This window comes from Bos indicus x Bos taurus, chromosome 21, assembly GCF_003369695.1.
Source record: "Bos indicus x Bos taurus breed Angus x Brahman F1 hybrid chromosome 21, Bos_hybrid_MaternalHap_v2.0, whole genome shotgun sequence".
In the NCBI taxonomy this organism is placed as follows: Eukaryota; Metazoa; Chordata; class Mammalia; order Artiodactyla; family Bovidae; genus Bos; species Bos indicus x Bos taurus.
Window position 1 is genome coordinate 33,284,371 of NC_040096.1, and position 17,881 is coordinate 33,302,251.

Below are 17,881 nucleotides of genomic sequence, written 5' to 3' on the forward strand. Positions count from 1 at the left end.
GGGCTACTCTCTAGTTGCCGTGCACAGGCTTCTCGCTGCAGTGGTTTCTCTGGTTGCGGAGCATGGGCTCAGTGGTTGTGGCACATGGACTTAGTTGTCCCATGGCATGTGGGAGCTTTCCAGACCAGGGATCGAACCCATGGTCCCCTACATTGGCAGCTGAATTCTTAACCACTGGACCACCAGGGAAATCCCTACACCACATTTTATTTATCCATTCCATTAGCTGATAAACAATTGAGTTGTTTCTATTTTTTGGCTACTATGAATGATGCTGCTATGAATATTTGTATATGAGTTTTTTTTATGTAGATCTATGTTTTCATTTCCCTAGGGTTTAGAATTGCCAGGTCATATGGTAGCTTTAACCTTTTGAGGAAATGTCAGACTGTTTTCTAAAGTGACTGCACCATTTTATATTACCACTAGTGATGTATGAGGATTCCAGTTTCTTCACATCTTTGCCAATATTCGTTATTATCTTTGACCTGTAGCGATTCTAGTGGGTGTGAAGTGGTATCTCATTGTGGATTTGATTTGCATTTCTCTGATAACTAATGATGTTGAGCAACTTTTCAGGTACACATTGTCCATTTGTATATTCTCTTGGCGAAATGGCTATTCTGATTCTTTGCCCATTTTAAAATTGAATTGTCTTTTTACTGTTTATTTGTGAGAATTCTTTATATAGTCTAGCTACAAATCCCTTATAAAATGTGTGCATTCTGTGGGTTGTTTTTTCACTTTCTTGATGGTGTCCTTTGAAGCACAAAAGTTTTCTATTTTACTGTAGTTCGATTTATCTGTGTTTTTCTTCTGTTGCTTGTGTTTTTGATGTCGTATCTAAGGAGGCTTTGCCTAACCCAAGGTCACAAACATTTATTACTATGTTTTCTTCTACGAGTTTTATAGTTTTAGCTCTTATGTTAGGTCTGCAATCCATTTGGAGTTAGGTTTTGTTTTGGCTGTGCTGTGTAGCCTGCAGAACCTTAATTCCTTGACCAGGGACTGAACCATGCCCACAGCAATGACAGCTCAGAGTTCTAAGCACTGGACTGCCAGGGAGTTCCCTGGAGTTAGGCTTTTGTGTATGCTGTAAGAGGGTAGGCTTGATTTTTCTGCATGTGGATATCCAGTTGTTTCAGTAACATTTGTGCAGGTGAGGTTTTGAATTGGTCCTTTCACTTCTTCACTGCCTGACAAGAAGAGAAAATCCATACCTTGAGTTTTATGTACCTAGTACATCATTTTCGTACCCAATTGGTATATTCCACACAATTGCAATGATATTTCCTTTTTATCATTAGACAGATTACATCAATGCCAGTTTCATGGATGGCTACAAGCAGAAGAATGCTTACATTGGTACACAAGGTAAGTTAGTCTGCCATTCACAAATTGGTTTTGTATCATCTACCTGTGATTGTTTGCACCAGGGGATAGCATAATTTTTAAAGGAAATGGTAACTTGTGGTGATGTTGCAGCCTTTAGATCTTGTGAAAGTGAAAGTCACTCAGTCGTGTCTGACTCTTTGCGACCCCATGGACTGTATAGTCCATGGAATTCTCTAGGCCAGAATACTGGAGTGGGTAGCTTTTCCCTTCTCTAGATCTTGGTCTTTCATAAAGATTGAGGGTTCTTGAAGAAGGCAGATGAGAGGTGTAGAGTTTCTTTATCAAATGTGCCTGGAAACTCACTGCATAGAGATAAACTAGAGATTTGAACACACAACATTTCTACAAGTTTTTGGATTGAGTCTTAGTGTTGCAGACCCAGGGGAATGGACATCAGAATTGACTGGCTAGTGAGATTGTCTTTATGTCAAGTAGGACATAAAGGGATGGCAGTGGACTTCCCAGAGATAGAATTCAGCCTGTGAATGGGTGTTGCTGGCTTAAGAGACTTTCGCTGGTCTGTGTACCATTACAGAGTACACCAGCCTCTAACATGGATAGTCTTTGCTAAGTCTGACAGTGAAGTATTGGGCTCTAGGAGGATTTCAGATGGAGTTTCTATTAATGCTCTTGTGGGCCCTAGTACTATTAATGACTTGTTCTCTGCCATCTCAAGAATACCAGGTTTCCTTCAAAGAGAGTGGTAAGAAATCATAACATAGGAGGATAAGAGAGGCCATCATATGGATTTAAGGGCCGTTGACCATTGTGGAGTATGGCCAGCAAGAGATCTGGCTGGTACCTCCTTAATCAAGCGATCACACTTAGTATCACCAATAATGGAGAAACAGATATATGCCTCCTATTCTGATACAATGAGAACTACACAATGTAACCTTTGTTGTATGTTGCCAGTTTTTAAGTGAATCAATCGGATCATGAGAAACAAACCTGAGAAATCCAGATTGTGGAACATTGCTGGAGAACTGGCTTAGATTTTTTCAAGTTAATGCCCTGGGGAAAAAAAAGTGGGGGAGGGATTAAAGGACACTAAAGAGTCACTGATAACCAAAGGCAGTGTGTCATCCATAACTCAATTTGGAAAAATAATTTTTAAGGACAAAATATTGGCACAGTTGGAGACTGTATATTAGATAGTATTGTTGTATTAATGTGTAATTGCTGCAGTGTGATAATGATATTGTTCTATGGAGAATGTTCTTCTAAATACGTGTTCAGGTATTTAGGAGTGAAATGTCATAATGTCTGAAACACATTTTTAAATAGTAAAAAAGAAAATATGTGTTGTGTATATATAGAGAAGGCTTTGTAAAATAATAGCTAAAAATGATAGCCTTCAAGCTAAAGAATGTATGCATACATTGTGCTGTGGTTATTTTTTTTTTTTTTTTTTTACTTTCTGTAGGTTTCAAATTTTTCAAAATAGAAATTGAGGGAGAATAAAAAGGAAAAGGTCCTTTGGATTTTTGGTACATTATTAACTGGTCTGATGGTCACAGTCTTACTTTTCCTTAGGGGGGACTACTACCTCCAGAAAGCATCCTTTAAGACCTTAGGAAGAAGTAAGAGAACTATCAGGAAAGATTTTTGGCACGTATAGAATAGGATGTGATCTGCCTGAGAGTAAGGAGATGTCTTTGTTGAGGAGGGTATCTGTGGCATGAGTGGGCTTCTGGAGGGTAAAGTTTGGCTCTAGGGGTCTCAGAGTGCTCCTTTCTCTGGTTTAGACGGCAAATGCACTTCCTAGAGTTGTTAGCTATGCAGGGATTGGATCCTTTAGGCTGGCTCTGAAGGCCCTGTCTGGGAGAGGAAACTCATCCAGAAGTATGAGAGAGTTCAGCACTGATCACTTAGAAGGCATCAGCACTGTTAGGACTGGAAAATGGGTTGGTTTGATATATCTGGTTAACCTTCTTGGCTATATTCCGTGTTCTGATTTTTATTCATAATAGTTCTACTGTTATTTATAAAAGTATCTATTTTAAATATAATAGATATATAATTGCCATCTAATTATTATAGAGACTCTGCAAGGAAGGTTTATAAATCCATGAACAAACTGAAGCTCAAAAAGGTTAAGTGACCTTGGATCACACAGCTAGTAAGTGGCAGAGCCAGGATTTGAGCACATGTCTGCTTGATTCAAACAGACAAGCCAGGTTAGTGGATTGTTTCACCCACATCTGCATAAACTGCTGACTTTGTTTCTTTAGAGATGTCTACTGTTAAAGAATCTAATCTGGGGAAGCATAACTTTCCCTTCTAAATCTCTCTCTTATGCTTCTGAGGAAATTATGACCCTTCTCTGTCCAGCCTGAGTCTTGAGTGGTATTGTCAGGTGCTCTGTGTGGCAACACCAGCTTTGCCCGTGGTTTAAATGTAGAAAATAAAGTCTGTGAGAGCTACTGTGATGCAGAATAGTGAGATGCAAACAAGGCTAAGAGTCAGAGGTAGGGAAAGGCTGTTTTTATTATCTTCTTGACATGCATGCTATAGTAATGCCATGTCCGTTGTGGAAAAGGAAGATGAAAATCACTCATAACCCTGAGACTCAGAGAAAGTGCTGGCATTTTGCAGCATCTCCTTCTAAACCTCATTCTGTGCATACAAATAGATGTGGACATATAAAATACCTAAAAAAACAGGCGTTTTCTATACATTATTTCTTTTTTCTTTTGATGGTTATCTTGTGAATACCTTTCCATAGCAAAAATACAGATCTTACAGTATCACCTTTATGGACTGCTAAAATTTGGGGTATGCCATAATTTAACATCCTCTCTTGTTAAACATTTAGCTTGTTTTCAAGACTTCACATGCTTCTGGCAGTGTCCCCTTCTGCATAGAGGGAATTCTAGTATCATAAAATGTTTGTGCTTCCTAACAGACTTGAGCAAAAATGGCAGTAAAATTAGCAGACTTCCAGGACCAAATCAACCCGTGGCTCTGCCCTGCTTCCTTGAAAGCAAAGGCGGAAAAGGCACTGGAAAAGTATAAGGAATTATCCTGAGCCATTACTCACTTGATTGAAAGGGAGTTATTGGCTCTGAAGCATCTTCAAAGTTCCTGCTGCGTGCCCAGCCCTGTACAGGTTCTAACTCTAAAAGGGGAAGTTGATGACACGGCCCTTGCCCTCAGCACCATGTTTGGCTGAGATATGATTGCTTCTCACAAAGTAAAATGCCTGATGTAAGACCATGTACATCAAATGGTTAAGCTGTTTTGATCCAGCTGTGCCATCGAGAACTGAGAGGAGAGGGAGCCCTACAAAGAATGTGATGTTAAAAGAAAGATTTAGGGAAGAGGCAGTACTTGAATGGAGAAGGACATGGCAACCCACTCCAGTATTCTTGCCTGGAGAATCCCATGGACAGAGGAGCCTGGCGGGCTACAGTCCATAGGGTCGCACAGAGTCAGACATGACTCAAGCGACTTAGCGTGCATGCATGCAGCACTTGAAAATGGGCGGCATGGTGATCATTTTGCAGTGCATAGGAATACTGAATCAGCATCTTGTGCACTGGGAGCTAACATAGTGTTGTAGGCCAGTTATACTTCAAAACAAACAAACTCATAGGAAAAGAGATCATATTTGTGATTAGAGGGGCAGGGGTTGGGGGAGGGGGAAACTGGATGAAGACAGTCAGAGGTACAAATTCAGTATAGGCTGAATAAGTACTGGGGATGCAATGTGCAGTGTGATAAATGTAATTAACACTGCTGTGTGTTATACCTCAAAGTTAAAATAAAACCTGAGTCCTCATGATGAGGAAAAAAGTGGGTTTTTTTTTTTCTTTTTAAATTTTGTATCTATGTGAAATGATGGGTGTTCACTAAACTTTCTGTGGTAATCATGTCATGATATACTTAAGTCAAATCGTTATGCTTCCTATACCTTAAACTTACACAGTGCTGCAGGCTGACTATATCTCAAAAAAACTAGAAGGGGGAAGAAAAAATGGGTAGAAAGTCAGTGGCAGTAGAGGTGAAACAGAGAGCATGAAAAAAGTCAGAAGTGAGCATGTGTGTCTATATTGTGATGAAGCAAAACTGGCAGAGGTATCCAGAAGAGACTGGAAGAGAAATTCCTATTGAGAAAAGTAAACCAAAATGATATTATAGGAACTTAGAAAAAAAATGATGTAGTCCTTGTGACAGTGAATTTTGGTAGGAAGACAAAAAGATAAAAATCAAAAAATTCCAAAGGCAAAAATAATCTAGGACTTGTGGCTACTTCTGGGAGATGAAAGAAATGAGTGAGTCAGAGTTGGAATTTCCAACTTTTTGAAATGGAATGATTTAAGAATGCACTACTGTTAACAGAGTTGAGAAAGTATAGAGAGAAGACTAACTTTGAAGGACACTGGATTGCAGACATCCAGGGTCTGAGGATATCGGGTGATGGCACATGGGAGGGGAATGGTTAGGTAGGCAGCTGGTGATTATAAGGCTTAGACGGGGTGAAAACAGCTGGAGACATGTACACAGGTGACACTGTCAGGCTGGATGTGGTAGCTGAGGCCCTGACGATGAGGCTATAAGAGGCTATAAAACAGTGCTTCTTAAGTGGTAGCCTACCTACAGCTTTACCTGGGAATTTTGTTCAAATGCAGAGTGTGCATTTCTGACACTCTCCCGTATGATGCTGGTGCTTCTTGCCCAAGCCCCTCCCTGAATAGCAGGGATGTAGTCAAAAAGGCAGGGAGCCAGCATATGTGCTTTGGAGTTAGTATCTAGGAAAAAACAGAAGAGCCTGAGGAGGAAAGAAGTGCTTGCCAGGGTTATGTTCCTTGTTTTGTTCTTACATTGTAGGCCCTTTGGAGAATACCTACCGAGATTTCTGGCTTATGGTATGGGAGCAAAAAGTCTTGGTGATTGTCATGACCACCCGGTGAGTTCATCCCTTTCCTACCGATTGCCCTTCTTTTCTACCCACCCCCCAACCCCCAAGCATGGGTGATTATAGAGGGGAGTTTAGCTCTTAGAAACAGGGAGGGTTAGGAAAGCAAAGAGTTTGAGCTTTTCCTTAGCTGGCCCAGGGTTAACAGAGCCAGGGTATGGTGGAAGTTGGTAGATCTAACGTGTCAGAGCTTTAATCCTTGGCTCTGGTGACGTTGTGTGAGGTATAGCCTATCCTTAGGTCCTGGCCTTAACTACTTACTAGAGGAAGCACTGGGAAACACATGGGGCAGGCCACTTCCAGCCTCCTTCCTGCTTATAAAGGTCAGCTGTCTTCCTGGCTTCTGAATTACCAGTTCCCCATAGTTCTCCCTGGGAGAAGGTGACGGCACCCCACTCCAGTACTCCTGCCTGGAAAATCCCATGGACGGAGGAGCGTGGTGGGCTGCAGTCCATGGGGTCGCGAAGAGTCGGACATGACTGAGCGACTTCCCTTTCACTTTTCACTTTCATGCATTGAAGAAGGAAATGGCAACCCACTCCAGTGTTCTTGCCTGGAGAATCCCAGGGACAGGGGAGCCTGGTGGGCTGCCGTCTATGGGGTCTCACAGGGTCAGACACGACTGAAGTGACTTAGCAGCAGCATAGTTCTCCCTTTCCCTGCTACTTTGGACCAGTTTTCTTCTGGTTCATATTTGCACCTGCTGCTGCTGCTGCTAAGTCGCTTCAGTCGTGTCCGACTCTGTGTGACCCCATAGACAGCAGCCCACCAGGCTCCCCGTCCCTGGGATTCTCCAGGCAAGAACACTGGAGTGGGTTGCCATTTCCTTCTCCAAAGCACGAAAGTGAAAAGTGAAAGGGAAGTCGCTCAGTCGTGTCTGACTCTTCTCGACCCCATGGACTGCAGCCTACCAGGCTCCTCTGTCCATGGGATTCTCCAGGCAAGAGTACGGGAGTGGGGTGCCATCGCCTTTTCCATGGTTGCACCTAGAGGTGAACTTACCAAAAGGACATGTAACACGTAATAGGTCTGCAGGAAGCTCTTGATGAAAGGAATAGTTTTGAAATTTTGTTGTACATATCTGCCAAAATTCAGGAACTACTATTTCATTAGTATCATTATTATTATGATTATTATAACCCATTTTGGATGAGGAGAAAAAAATTCATGAGAATGTTTGCTTAGATCCCTTCCTCATGGCATTGTTACAAGCCGCCTTTGACTTGGAGAGGAGGTAGTGGAGGAAGTGCCCCCGTGGCGCACTTTGGAGCCACTGAAGAGTAGTGAGGGCTGACTTGAGGCCTTTACATAAACCTTCTGTGGCATTCCAGGAACCATGCCTTTCCCAGTCCTCTGTCCACCAAGGGCTCTCACTGGGGAACAGAATGCACAGTAGCTGAGGTACAGGGCAGGGTTCAGTCTGGCCCACCATATTTTCTCTACTGTCTTTCTTTGTCCACCCAGTATTTATGCCAGGTATGTGCGGAGTACCAAGAGGTATCAGGAAAGGGACCAAATGGATGTAACTGGTGCTCAGTAAATGTTTGCTTAATGGGTACATGCGGAAAATTTAGCTGTTGTCTAGAAGGAAGGTTTTCTTTTTCTGCCAAAAAGCAAGGGGATAAATAGACAGAAGCAGTGCAAGAGATGACATTTCTGCCTAGGGGTACAGCAGGTTCATGGGCAAGCAAGGTTACTGCTGTGGAGAAGAAGGATGGAGGCTTATTTTTCTCTCTGTGTCTTCAGCTTTGAGGAGGGCGGCAGGAGAAAGTGTGGCCAATACTGGCCTTTAGAAAAAGACTCTCGGATCCGATTTGGCTTCCTCACCGTGACCAATCTAGGCGTGGAGAATATGACCCATTATAAGAAAACAACCCTAGAAATTCACAACATAGAGGTAAATTTTATTTTCTCACTGTCTTAAAACTGGGAGAAAATGTTTACTATAAAGAAAATCTCCAAAGGGAATAGGCAGGATTCCAGAGAGCTTAGAAGTGGCTTCCATTCTTCTGGAAGCAGGATTAGGATATTCAGCTCAGAGCCAAAATAGCCATATTGTCTCAACACGTAGTGGCTTTACTTAGGGATGAAGCTTTCTATAACGTATGAAGTCTGGATCGTTTAACATAGGAATTCTGCCCTCTCCAGACAGTTAATCTTCCCTTTGGGTTTGCAGAGAAGCAGTTGTGGAGAAAGTTGAGAGTGTTACAACCTTGATGGAGGGAACTCCAGAGGGCTGAGAATCTGGAAAAGCCAAAGGTAGTCAGGGGCACAGAGCAATGACCTCATTAACTTTTGCTTCTTTTTCCATCCAAGGAACGGCAGAAACGCCAGGTGACCCACTTTCAGTTCCTGAGCTGGCCAGATTATGGTGTCCCTTCCTCGGCAGCCTCCCTCATTGATTTCTTGAGAGCCGTCAGGAACCAGCAGAGGTTGGCCGTCAGCAGCATGGGAGCACGCACCAAAGGGCAGTGCCCTGAGCCGCCCATTGTGGTCCACTGCAGTGCGGGCATCGGCCGGACAGGTACTGCACTGGGTGCAGCTCTTGGAGCGTCCAATGGTGCTAAGGGTGGGGGAGGAATAACAGAGCTCTTAGTCGCCAGAATGTGAGTCTTTGATCCGCTGGTGGTGAATTGCCATGAAAACAATTCCTCTTTAATGTCCTCTTAGTATTCCTAGTGCTAGGTGTACTGGCCAGAATGTACAGTTCATGAGCCAGGTCCTCTAGGGGTTGATGCGTTATACAGCCCATCAACATGATTATCTTCTGATCCCATCACAGTCACTGGGTGTCCCAGAGAGCTGATCTGGGCTGTTGCTCTCTTCCCATCCCTCTGCCCGGGGAGGTCCCACCCTGGGCCGTGCTCTCCATTCTGGAACCAGTTAGCAGCTTTTGCCTTAAGGGGATGAAGATTGCAGGGACTGCTGGCCTTCTAGCTCAGAGGTTCCTTTGGGGGAAAGTCAGGAAGAATAGGTTTGTGTTAGGTCTCTGTGGAGAAGTTGTAGTCTGAAAATTGGGGCCCAGGTATGGAAGCAGGGCAGGTATGGGAGTGCTGTCATTCTCTGTGTCTGGGATTGAAGTAGAAGTCCTGCTTCCCACCTACTGATCCTATTACCCTCAGATGCCCTGGGAGACAAGAGGCCTTCTCATTTCTCTGGCCTTCTGCACTCCCTGAGACTCCTCCTGAGTCTTCTCAGGCCTAAGGCCAACTGGCCACCTGCCATGAGGCACCTTGCCATTGAATTCATTCATCCAGTCCTGCCTGGGTCATTTGGTAGAGGGAGGAAAAGAGGAGAGGTAGATCAGGTGTGACCACTTCCTTCCTTCCTTCAGGTACCTTCTGCTCACTGGACATCTGCCTGGCACAGCTGGAGGAGCTTGGCACCCTTAATGTGTTCCAGACAGTGTCCCGCATGAGGACCCAGAGGGCCTTCAGCATCCAGACCCCTGAGCAGTACTATTTCTGCTACAAGGCAATCCTGGAGTTTGCAGAGAGGGAGGGCATGGTGCCCCCCAGCCACAACCTCCTGGCCATGGAGGGTCAGTAACTGTCCCACGAGCCTCCTGTCTGCTGGCCAGCCATCCTTAAACTACCCTGGACACTGCTGAGCCTGTAGGTTGCCATCAGTTACGCTGAAGCCATGGACCAACCTCTTTCTTGTGTCTCCCGGCGCACGCGTGCACGCAAGGCAGCCTTTCCCTTTGGCTAGATAGATGTGGTGAAATTGCCTCTGGAAAGGGCCAGCAGCAATGTGTTCTTAATTCCTAGCACCTGCTATCGAACTGTGCCTTATTAAAACCAAATTGTGGCTATCGATATTTGCCAGGGGCCCCGAGGTAAGTGGGGAAGGAACCTCCCTCCCCCTTTCCCAATGCCATTCTCCTTCTCAAGATCTGTTTCCATTCCTTCCATTCCTTCCCTTTGCTAGGATTTGGTGGGGAGGTTTGGTGAGCATCCACCTCCTTCCCAGAGAGCTTGACCAAGTTACATATTCTAGAGAACGTCCCGAGTGCCAAGCACGTTTATACCTAGGGCGTGTATTCCAGTCTTTTCTGTCATTCTGTGTGTGTGCGTGTGTGTATGTGCACTTATGTGTATGAGTCCATATGTACGTGTGTATATAATATATATTGTATGTGATAATATGGTCGTATTCTATAAATACATATACACAGAGATACTCCTTTGTAGAAGTTCCTGGGGCTTCTTGTTGCAGTTCAGGACTCCTTGCTTCTTGGTTCTACTGTTTATCCTGGACTAGCTGGGGTTGGGGGATCATGTCTCCTGTTTTCAGACCACAGAGTGGTAGAAGAGGAGGACACACACATCCACTCTCCGTGCTCCTGCCACAGGCCCTCATCCTTACATAATGACTTCTCTCTCTCCAGGATGCTGCCTGTTGGAACCAGGAATACTGGTTTGTGGTGACACTGGTTTAATTCAGCATGGATTGCCCTTATCTAATGAGTTTTCTCTGTTTACTTTGCCAATTTTGGGAGTAGACCTCCACTGTGATTCCAGACTGTCTGTCCCCTCTCCCTCTTCCTCAGGGATGGGGATCTGGGCAGAGATGAATTCACTGAGCAGCGAGAGCCAAAAGCAATCGGTACGAAGTCTTAGAAGGAAAGAGAGGGAGCCCAGGTGTGAGAGAAAGGAAACTCCATACTCTGAGGCTCCCTCCCTGAAAGATTGAGCTGGGGCCCCTTTCTCTCTTGCTGGAAGGTTCTTTTTCTTATGCAACTTGGCCCTGTCTACTCAGATGCCCATCTCTTCCCTGCCTACTAGCCTCCCAGACCCTGGAGCTCAGGCTTGGTGGGTTCTGTGTCAATAAAAAGCTTAACCCCTGTCTGGGTGAAACAGTCCCCTACACTCACCGTTTTCCCCCCTATTCACCCTACCTGTCTCTGTCTGCTCCCAGCCTACCAAGCCCATTATGCCAGGGATGGGGCCAAGAATCCCCAGCATTCCACGTTCCCAAGAAAACCCCAGGAGCCCCTAAAATTTTTTCCCCATCACAGATGAGGTTGGCAGCTGATCAGACCTCAATAATTTTATACTGTAATAAGCTCTTTGAATGTATATATTCTTATTTTTACAATCTTTTCATTTTGTATTTAACGTCAATAGACTGAGTCAGATTCAGAAAATAATTGTAATGTTCATATTCAATATCTTACAGCGATACAGTTTTGTATTTACATATAAATATACCGACGTGATCAAATCCTTTTAGCTTCATCAATTTAGTAGCAGTCTGGGGCTGGGAAGGTGAGGAGGGGCTCCAAGAGCTGGTCTGGGAGGGATGGGGAGGCAGGGAGCAACCCAAGACTTAGAGCCTTTCAGTTCTGAGAGCTGTCCACCTTGCCCCAGGCCATGGCCCAGCTCTGGGCAGACAAGGGGAACCAGCACCAGTTGACCGCTTGCCAAGTTCCAGTTTCCATGCTTGGTGCTTCCCCCACTCCCATACTTCATTTAAACCTCACAACAGTCCAGTGAGATGTTATTCCCCCTCCCTTCTGTTTCTGTGTTGATGAGGAAGGTAAAGTCCCAGGGGTTACAGAGAGTGTCACAGTGAAGCTAAGGCTTATTAGCAGGTCCAGCTCTAGAACTGCAGCTCTAGTTGGTTCGCTCACAAAGCCTTTGACCTCTTTACAGCATGTTTTGTGTTTGGAAATTAGTTTTAAAATGTTCTTTTCAAAGTATGGACAGTTCTTAGGTTCCAGCTAGTTGATTTTGAGCCCCATGATGTATGTAGAAGACTAGAAGGGTTTCTGACAGAGCTGGTGACTGATTCTCCCAGATGGGACCTCCTGTTATAGGTCCTCAAGTCTGCAGCATACCAGAGGGGTCATTCTCTCAGGGATACCCCATACATGTGGATATACTGGTACCTCTGTGGGAAGATCTTGAGTCATTTGCATCTCTCTCTTAGAGCAGAACCAGAAGCATTGTCCACATAGGACCACTCCCCATGCTGTGTAGTTACTTTCTGTCGGCCAGTGATACCTGCCCAGTTGGAGCCATTCTGGCCTGGGGTGTTCTTAATAAGAGTGACAGCAGCAGGCATTTACTGGTTAACCCTGTTCCAGGTACTTTTCAAAGTGCTTTCTAGATATTATTTCATGCACCCTCAAACCAAACTTTTGACAGAAGTATTGACAGAAGAGAAAAACTGAGGCACAGGAAAATTAATCTGCCACAGCAAGAACTCAGACCTTTACGGTTCCATCTCCTGATTTTCCAACAAAATTTCCTTGCGTTTTTACCTTAATCAAGAGCTGAATTATATAATAAAAATTAAGCCAAACCTTTCTTTGGATGCAGGCAAGCATAATAGGTAAAGAGAGACATGTGAAATCTGGGAAATTAGTGGTTGGGGTTTGGTGAAATATGTAGGAAACAGAATTAATGATAAAAGATTTGGAGGAGGTAGCTTTGAACTGTCACTTCTTTGAAGAGACTGTAGCCCAATAGCTGTGTAAACTCAGAAGTTATGCTTGAGTTCCTCATTGCACATCTAAGGATTGGTGAGGTTATCACTTGCGAGAGCTCCATAAAAATGCAGTTTCCTGGGTCCTACCCAATAGGTGGTTGAGTGAGTGGCAGGATGAGCAAGCTTGTTGAACTACTGTTCATGCCCCTGACATAAATCTGAGAGAAAAGGATCAATGGCTTTCCCCTGCTATAGTCTACTTGTAGCCCTTTACCCGTGAGATAATACTCAGTGTGAGCCTACCTGTGTTAGGTGTGAAGGTGAACTCTCTGTCGTGTCCGACTCTTTGCGACCCCATGGACTGTAGCCTACCAGGCTTCTCCATCCATGGGATTCTCCAAGCAAGAATACTGGAGTGGGTTACCATTTCCTTCTCCAGGGGATCTTCCCAACCCAGGGATCGAACCTGGGTCTCCCACATTGGAGGCAGATGCTTTAACCTCTGAGCCACCGGGGAAGCGTTAGATGTACAAGGAGGTAAAGAAAGGGGAAGACACGGGAAGAGCCCTGAATCTGTCCAGAAGTCAAGGCTGTCACATAGGAGATTTGGTGAACAAAGCCAGAGAACCCACAATCAAATGCTGGATTGCACAGTTGAGAAAATACGATGAAGAAAGTGTTGACAGGAGAGAGAGTATTGTACAGAACTCAGGCTTTTGCTAGGATGAGGATTCCTGAGGTGAAGGGTACCCCAGCGTCCTCAGCATAGAAGGTTCTTCTCTGTCGTGTGCAGGTAAATGGCAGAATGTGACTGGTTCTTATGAGACTGGGCTATTTAGCATCATACCTTGAGGAAGATGGGGCTCCTGCCTTACGATCTTCCCATCTCTAGAGAACCAGACACATACAGAAACTCTCACAAGTCAGACCACTGCAGGGAGGTGGGGCAGGAAGTATGGCCAGGTAGAAAAGTCTTCCTAGAGTAACTGAGCTCTTCGGTAGTTCTGAGGTCTCACCACTCAACTCAAGGCAGGTCCTAGCTTTTATGAAAAAAGGTGCTGTATTAATTGATCCTACTATAGGCCCTCCAACACTAAGGGTCTAGTTCTTTACTGGACAGTGCAAAATACCTATAGAGGAACCATCAGACCCTTCTCTGGTTGGGTCAGCTGCCTCTTGGAATCCCCAGTTTTAGTTTATTTTCAAAGTCTCCTCTTTCAAGGTGCGTCCACCTCCCTATAATCCCTCAGTTCCCTATCCAAGGGTGCCAACCCATGGACCTTTAAGGCTTTTGTGTTATTACATGTGGGACAGACTGGGTGACTCAGAGCAGAGCTACCAGAGCTCCCAACCAAGGTCTTCGGTTTGTTTCCATTCTTGGTTACTACCAAGACTACTATCCACACACAATCATTAACTTACCAAGGACAGGAGCTAAAAGATCCACCAGTTTGGGAATCAGATTTAGTCTTGGGAGATACCCACTCTACAGTTACCATCACACAGACAGTTGTAAATATCGAGTGTTTTAAGACTGCACTGCTTTTAAATGACCACAGAGAAAACAGCTCCACAAATAGAAATCTAGCACTCTCAGAAACCTGTTGCAGTGTTCAGCCTTCTTTTCCCTCTCACCATAGCTTTCATAAAATCTGTTTTAGCTAAGTCTGGTGTTCTGCAGTCTTAAATACTCTCAGTTTTTTTTCTGGCTAAACCCAACATGGACAAAGCTAACTAAACCAGAAACCTAGAGTGTGTTGGATGGAATGGGGAGCCATTGATCCCTTCTCAACAACTCAGGGTAATAATATGCTCCTCCTAACATGGTAATATGTTCCTGATAGTTTGGGGGACTAAGATGAAGGTGAAAATAGGAAAGCAAGACAGTGAGTTGTGTAGAGAAAGTAGTAAAAAAAGACACAGCACGCTCTTCCCCACTAGGCTCACTTCTACCCTTCCCCTCGCATCAGAACCTGGTTCTTTTCTAAGCTAATGTATCAATAGTTGTCTTAGCCTCGTGACTGGCCAGATGGATAGCTGAGTCCAGCTCACCCATTTCATCCTGTGAAGTCTGTTTTACCTCCTTGACCTTTAATGATACCTGTTCTGTGGCCAGCAATGAGTGGACTACAGAGTAGGATGTTCAGAGCTAGTCTGGAGATAGCAACTGGTGACTTAGTTTAGATATAAGCTAGGAGCCTTGGAAGTGGGTGAGAACAAAGAACAATGAGGAGGGCAAGAAGAGAGGTGAGACCCTTGGGAGCCACTGATATTTAGGGGAGGATGGGGAAAGAAGCCTGGGAAAGATTCTGATTACTAGGCAGAAGTAACCAAGGACAAGACCAGGCTGTCTTCGCACACACGGGTGAGAGATGGGGAGTGGCTGGGATGAATGACCAGGATTCAGAAATGGAACTTCACTAGTGATCCTGAGGCAGGAGGTGACAAGGAGGAGACATGAGTGGGAAGTGAAGGAATAGTGCTTGGGCTCCACTTCAACCAAAGCAAGGACCAATTTTTACATATTAGACCTCTGAGTAAGATTTCATTCAAACAAAGGAAACTGCTACCTTAAAAAAAAATCATCAAGAGCAAATACCCAAAAGCAAACAGTTTGAAAGCATAAAGCAGAGTAAACTGAACATATTGTTACATCTTTTTTCTAGATTTGGGCTGAAGTGACCTAGAGGGGTAAACAATGCCAAGTGAGAGCAAGACATTTCAAGGTACTGAATAGCCATCTTAAAACCCAGTTTAAAAATTCCAAGCTTTCAAAGTCACCTAGAAACCAAAACATGGCATTGTTCAGTCGCTAAATCATGTCCGACTTTTGCGACCCCATGAGCTGCAGCACATCAGGCTTCCCTGTCCTTCACTATCTCCCTAAGTTTGCTCAAACTCATGTCTATTGAGTCAGGGATGCTCAAAATATGGCATATGTACAACCATATAAGCTATCTTGGCTGCCAGAGAAATGTGGTTTCTAATTTATACAGTGGAATTTTGGGGTCCTTTAAGCCTGTCCTGGTCTCCTGTCAAACTGGAACACCAGGGACTTTGAATGGCCAGGAAGAGGGAGTGTTGACAAAATAAAGGAAAAAAGGACAACCTTTGAGTGCTAGGCATACTTTATTTTTAATCTCACAATAACCCACTGCAGTAGGTATTCTTAGTTTGGTGGTGTTTAGTTGCTAAGTCGTGTTGGACTCATTGTGACTCAATGGACTGTAGCCTGCCAGGCTCCTCCGTCCATGGGATTTCCCGGGCAAGAACACTCAAGTGGGTTGCTGTTTCCTTTTCCAGGGGGATCTTCCCAACCCAGGAAGGGATGGAACCCGAGTCTCCTGCATTGCAGGTGGATTCTTTACCACTGAACAACAATCAGGGAAGCCCTATTCTTAGTTTACAGATAAGGAAATTGAAAAGATTAATGCCTTGCTAAAGACAGTACTAGAATGACTTAGCTACTAGACTTAGCTAGGAAGTGGCTAAACTGGAATTCTGACCAATACCTTAAGCTTTTCCCTTTAAACCTATCAGACGCTTTGGGTTGGGAGTGGGAAGCAAGCCTTAGACGCCCCTCACCTGGATATTCCCAAACTGCCAGTGGTCTTTAGCTGGCAGAAATTGTGTCAGCAGGGCCCTAGCACTGACATCTTTTTGGCAGAGCTACTAAAGTGCAGACCCTAAATATCTCTCAATCACCACCTACCATAAGCACCCTAAAAACTGTGATTGAGGGTGTGTGTGTGTGATGCCTAGGAGGCAGGGTGTCAGAAAATGTGACAGTTTTGAGTCTATGTGTTGTGAGTTGAGGATGCATGTATGTGATTTGGAGACAAATTGCTTCTTTGGAGAAATTTTTTTTGAAAAGGGCCAGAAATCATTTCAAACTGGCACAAGCTGCTCTTGGAGTCCGGAAGGGAAGGAGTATGGGACAAGAGGAGAGGCTGTTTTTCTCAGAAGTCCCAACTTGAATCACGGGTCCTAGTATGTCTAGAAACAGCACGTGGTGGAATGGACAAAGCTCAGGCAGACTCGGTTTGGCAGCTTGGTTTGGGCAAGTCATTCTAGTACTGTGAGCCTCCAGTTTGCTCAACTACAAATATAATTCAACACAAAAGAGGACTCCTGGGAATCAGAACCTGGCTTCCCCCTTGACTTCTCCAAGGCCTTCACACAGATTCATTCACTCTTTTGTTCTCACTGATAATCAGAGTAGGGGTGAGGTGGGGGTGGATGCAACTGTTAGTGAAGCTGGAGGGCCAGTGTCTCCAAATCAAACTTACTAATTTCCCAGAGTCTGGGAGTGGCTGTGTTCTACAGGGATCAATGTACCGAGCCAGAAACAATCACAGGACCTCTTTCAAGGGGCCCCCTTGCCTGATTGCTGGGGACACTGGGGGCTCAGGGGTGCATTAGAGTTACTGTCCTTGAGGAACTCAGTCTAGGGGGTATTCAAGAGGGGATTCCCACCAGGGTGGTACACTTAGGAGGGTAAGGAGTTATCAGTGAAGTCTGGTTCTCTGAGCAGGAGTAACTGTCCTAGTTTGCAAATGCTCCATAAGTAACCTCATTTACAGTATACCCACTGTAGTCGAGGCTTACAGTCAGATGCTTGGGCCTTTGGCCTCCACAGAAGTTCCAAACCTCACTAGGTGTATTAAAACACGTTTTTATCATCACATGTGATCTGCATAACGGTATGGACTGCTCTGTGAACTTCTTGTACGGGACAGGAGGGTGAACCACAGGAAATAAGAAGACCAAGTGGAAACCATGGGGCTCAACTTCCAGACGAATGTTCTTTCTGCGCTATTACTCTCCCTCATCTTACATTCACACAGTATCTGTTACGGTTTCATTTAGGGCAGAGCATCTTGGGAAATAAAGCCCAAATCTGAGATAGGGCTCCAAACACCATGAGATCTCTGTTCTGATATAGAAAAACTTGGTCTTCAGTCTAAGGGTCCCCCAGGCTGAGAATGTACTCCAGCCTCCATGGCCCTGCCAGATGCTGGGCCTCTCCCACTGAATACACAATCTTCACCTCCTGGTTTTTCCTTCTTTACTCCCTTTCCTTCAGTAATTCCAACCAAGCTGCCACCCAGATTCTAGTCCCTATACCTG

The 17,881-nt window shown here is 44.7% G+C and overlaps 1 protein-coding gene across 1 annotated transcript in view; it reads left to right on the forward strand.

Annotated features, from left to right (window-relative positions):
- PTPN9 (protein tyrosine phosphatase, non-receptor type 9) overlaps nucleotides 1–11,542 on the forward strand; it is a 70,631-nt gene extending 59,089 nt beyond the window's left edge. Inside the window, exons 9-13 of the mRNA XM_027520753.1 lie at nucleotides 1,308–1,374; nucleotides 6,229–6,307; nucleotides 8,063–8,213; nucleotides 8,633–8,840; nucleotides 9,651–11,542. Of these exons, the coding sequence (XP_027376554.1) occupies nucleotides 1,308–1,374; nucleotides 6,229–6,307; nucleotides 8,063–8,213; nucleotides 8,633–8,840; nucleotides 9,651–9,865 (720 nt within the window). The 3' untranslated portion in view covers nucleotides 9,866–11,542. The remainder of the gene's footprint in view (nucleotides 1–1,307; nucleotides 1,375–6,228; nucleotides 6,308–8,062; nucleotides 8,214–8,632; nucleotides 8,841–9,650) is intronic.
- Nucleotides 11,543–17,881: the final 6,339 nt, after the last annotated feature.